The sequence below is a fragment of the Nicotiana tomentosiformis genome, chromosome 10 (genome assembly GCF_000390325.3).
Source record: "Nicotiana tomentosiformis chromosome 10, ASM39032v3, whole genome shotgun sequence".
Classification (NCBI taxonomy): Eukaryota; Viridiplantae; Streptophyta; class Magnoliopsida; order Solanales; family Solanaceae; genus Nicotiana; species Nicotiana tomentosiformis.
Genome location: NC_090821.1, coordinates 4,349,668 through 4,352,287, shown reverse-complemented (window position 1 = coordinate 4,352,287; position 2,620 = coordinate 4,349,668). Strand labels below are relative to the sequence as shown.

Below are 2,620 nucleotides of genomic sequence, written 5' to 3'. Positions count from 1 at the left end.
ATGGGTGACGTTTTGAGTAATCAAGACAATTGAAACATTATGAATGACCCGAACAATCAGGGTGTGGCGCCTCTTGTGACAGAAGCAGCTTTATATGATTGGGCACAACCCATCGCTGAAAATTTGGCAACTGCAATTGCAGTCCCTCAGATACAAGCAAAGTCATTTCAAATCACAAACAACATGCTACATCTGCTGCAAAACAAGGGACTACTCTCCGAGTCTTACATTGAAGATCCACAATAGCATCTGAAAAATTTTCTGTCAATTTGTGTCACGCAAAGGCAACCGAATGTGACACGGGAAACAATAAGACTATTGTTGTTTCCATTCTCAGTGGCAGGAGAATCCCAAACTTGACTTAATTCGCACCCCGTAAATTCTATCACCACTTGGGAGGAATTATTCAAGTAGTTTTTGAATAAGTTCTACCCATCCAATAAGACCACCAAGCAAGTTGATGAAATATTGTGCTTCAGGCAGAAACGAGCTGAAACATTACAAGAAACGTAGGAGAGGTTTAAAGGTATGTTGGTTAAGTATCCACATCATGGCATTCCAAATCAGATGTTGGAACAACGGTTTTACATGGGATTGGCAGATAGCTTGAAGGCCAATGTTGATGATTCAGCAGGTGGAGCATTTTTCAGCAGGTCATTTAGAGAATATAAGGTCCTGCTAGATAGATAAAATGGCTCAAAACTTAGACTGGATGACAAGAGACACTACAATCACCCCTATAGTTCACTCAGTAGCATTAGACCCGAACAACTCCATAGCCGAGAATATGGCTACTTTAATGACGCAAATGAGTATCCTCACCAAGAAGATTAATGAATCAGGCCAGAATTAGGTACACATAGTTGACACGACTAATGGGGGATTATGTACACCATGCATTAACCAACCATATGTGTGCTCGTGGATTGGTGAAAGTGATAACCAAAACTATCAGGAGAATATGAACTATGTGGGTAACTATGGAGACCAGAGGCAAGTTGGTCAGAATTGGGGGTAGCAGAATCAGCAGTATAGACCAGCACAACAACAATACAATAACACCAACAATTCTGGAGCTATGCGACCACAGGGTCAAGTAGTACGTTATCAAAGGCAACAGGGATACAGTCAGCAAAATCAGCAGCTAGCTTATTAACAACCTCAACAACAACAGCTAGTGAGACAAGATGATGGGTTGTATGAAATTAAAGGAATGCTGCAATAATTAATTGGGTCTAATGGTAAAATGCGAGAGAAGGTGGAAGCACATGAGTTAGCGATAAAAGGCATTGAGATTCAATTAGGGCAGATACCTATGGCTCTGAATAATCGTGCCCAAGGGACTTTACCTGCAGACACATATGCCAATCCGAAGGAGCAGGGCCCGAATCATCTTATGGCGGTGAGTTTGAGAAATGGTAAAGATCTTGATTTAGAGAAATAAATCGCTCGTGAGAATCGATCAACTAAAACACTTGTATCAGTGCCAATTGAGGTAGATAAGTCAACTGAACTAACAAAAGTAAGAGTGCAGCCAACCCAGGAGGAAATAAACAAGGAAAAAGAGGTTGTGGATGAGACTGAGAAAGTACAAGAGAAGGCATTAGAAAAAGTGCGTGAGCAAGATCTAACTCAAGACACAGGAAAGAAGCGAGCTCCAGCACCCTTCCCGCAGAGGTTGGCCAAATATAAGAAGGATGAGCAGTACAAAAGATTCATGGAAATGCTGAAGAAAATTTAGGTAAACATTCCTCTAATTGATGTTTTGAGGGAGATGCCCGGTTATGCAAAAATGATGAAGGATTTAATGTCTCATAAATTTGACTTCCAAGACTTGGCAACTATCACATTGACACAGACCTGTAGTGTTGTTGTGACAAGACCAATAACTGAGAAGCTATCCGACCCTAAAAGCTTCACAATTCCATGCATCATAGGTAGCTATGCATTCACCAAAGCATTGTGTGATTTGGGGGAAAGCATAAATCTGATTCCATTGTCTATCTATAAAAAGTTAGGTATTGGAAGAGCAAGGACCACATCCATGTTACTACAACTAGCTGACCGAACGGTGAAAAAGCCATCAGGTATACTTGACAATGTACTTGTGCAAGTTGGAAAATTCGTGTTTCCAACAGATTTTGTCATTCTGGACTGCCAGGTTGATGAGGAGATTCCCATAATTTTGGGAAGGTCGTTCTTGGCCACAAGAAGAGCTTTGATTGATTGTGAAATGGGGGAGCTGAAGATGAGACTGAATAATTAAGAAATAACATTTAATGTGCAAAAGTCTATGCGGCGACCAAGTGAGTTTGTAAATTGCTCTTTGATAGACGTAGTGGATGTGATCATGGAGGAAGATGATGAGACACTTAATGCAAAAGACCCTCTAACAGCCTGCCTCATGAACTTAGAAGAAGTAAATGGTGAGGACTTAGCGGAATGGGTGTTGGCTTTTAAAGGGCAAGGGTACTGGAAAAGATAGCTCGAATTCGAGCCTTTACACTCGGAAGAAAGAAAAATTCCTCCATCCAAGCCATTGATCGAAGCGCCACCACAATTGGAGCTGAAACCTCTACCCTCTCACCTCAGGTATGCTTTCTTGGGACCTAACTCGACT

General features: G+C 41.4%; 1 protein-coding gene and 1 non-coding gene across 2 annotated transcripts; one reads left to right on the top strand and one right to left on the bottom strand.

Moving 5' to 3' along the window:
- Positions 1 to 450: 450 nt before the first annotated feature.
- LOC117276316 (small nucleolar RNA R71) lies at positions 451 to 557 on the bottom strand. Its single transcript, XR_004506576.1, has one exon. It is a non-coding gene; the product is annotated as a small nucleolar RNA R71 (small nucleolar RNA).
- Positions 558 to 1,792: 1,235 nt separating this feature from the next.
- Positions 1,793 to 2,266, top strand: LOC138899673 (uncharacterized). Its single transcript, XM_070186352.1, has one exon. It carries the CDS (start codon positions 1,793 to 1,795, stop codon positions 2,264 to 2,266), a length of 474 nt encoding a protein of 157 aa, XP_070042453.1.
- The last annotated feature ends 354 nt before the right edge of the window (positions 2,267 to 2,620 follow it).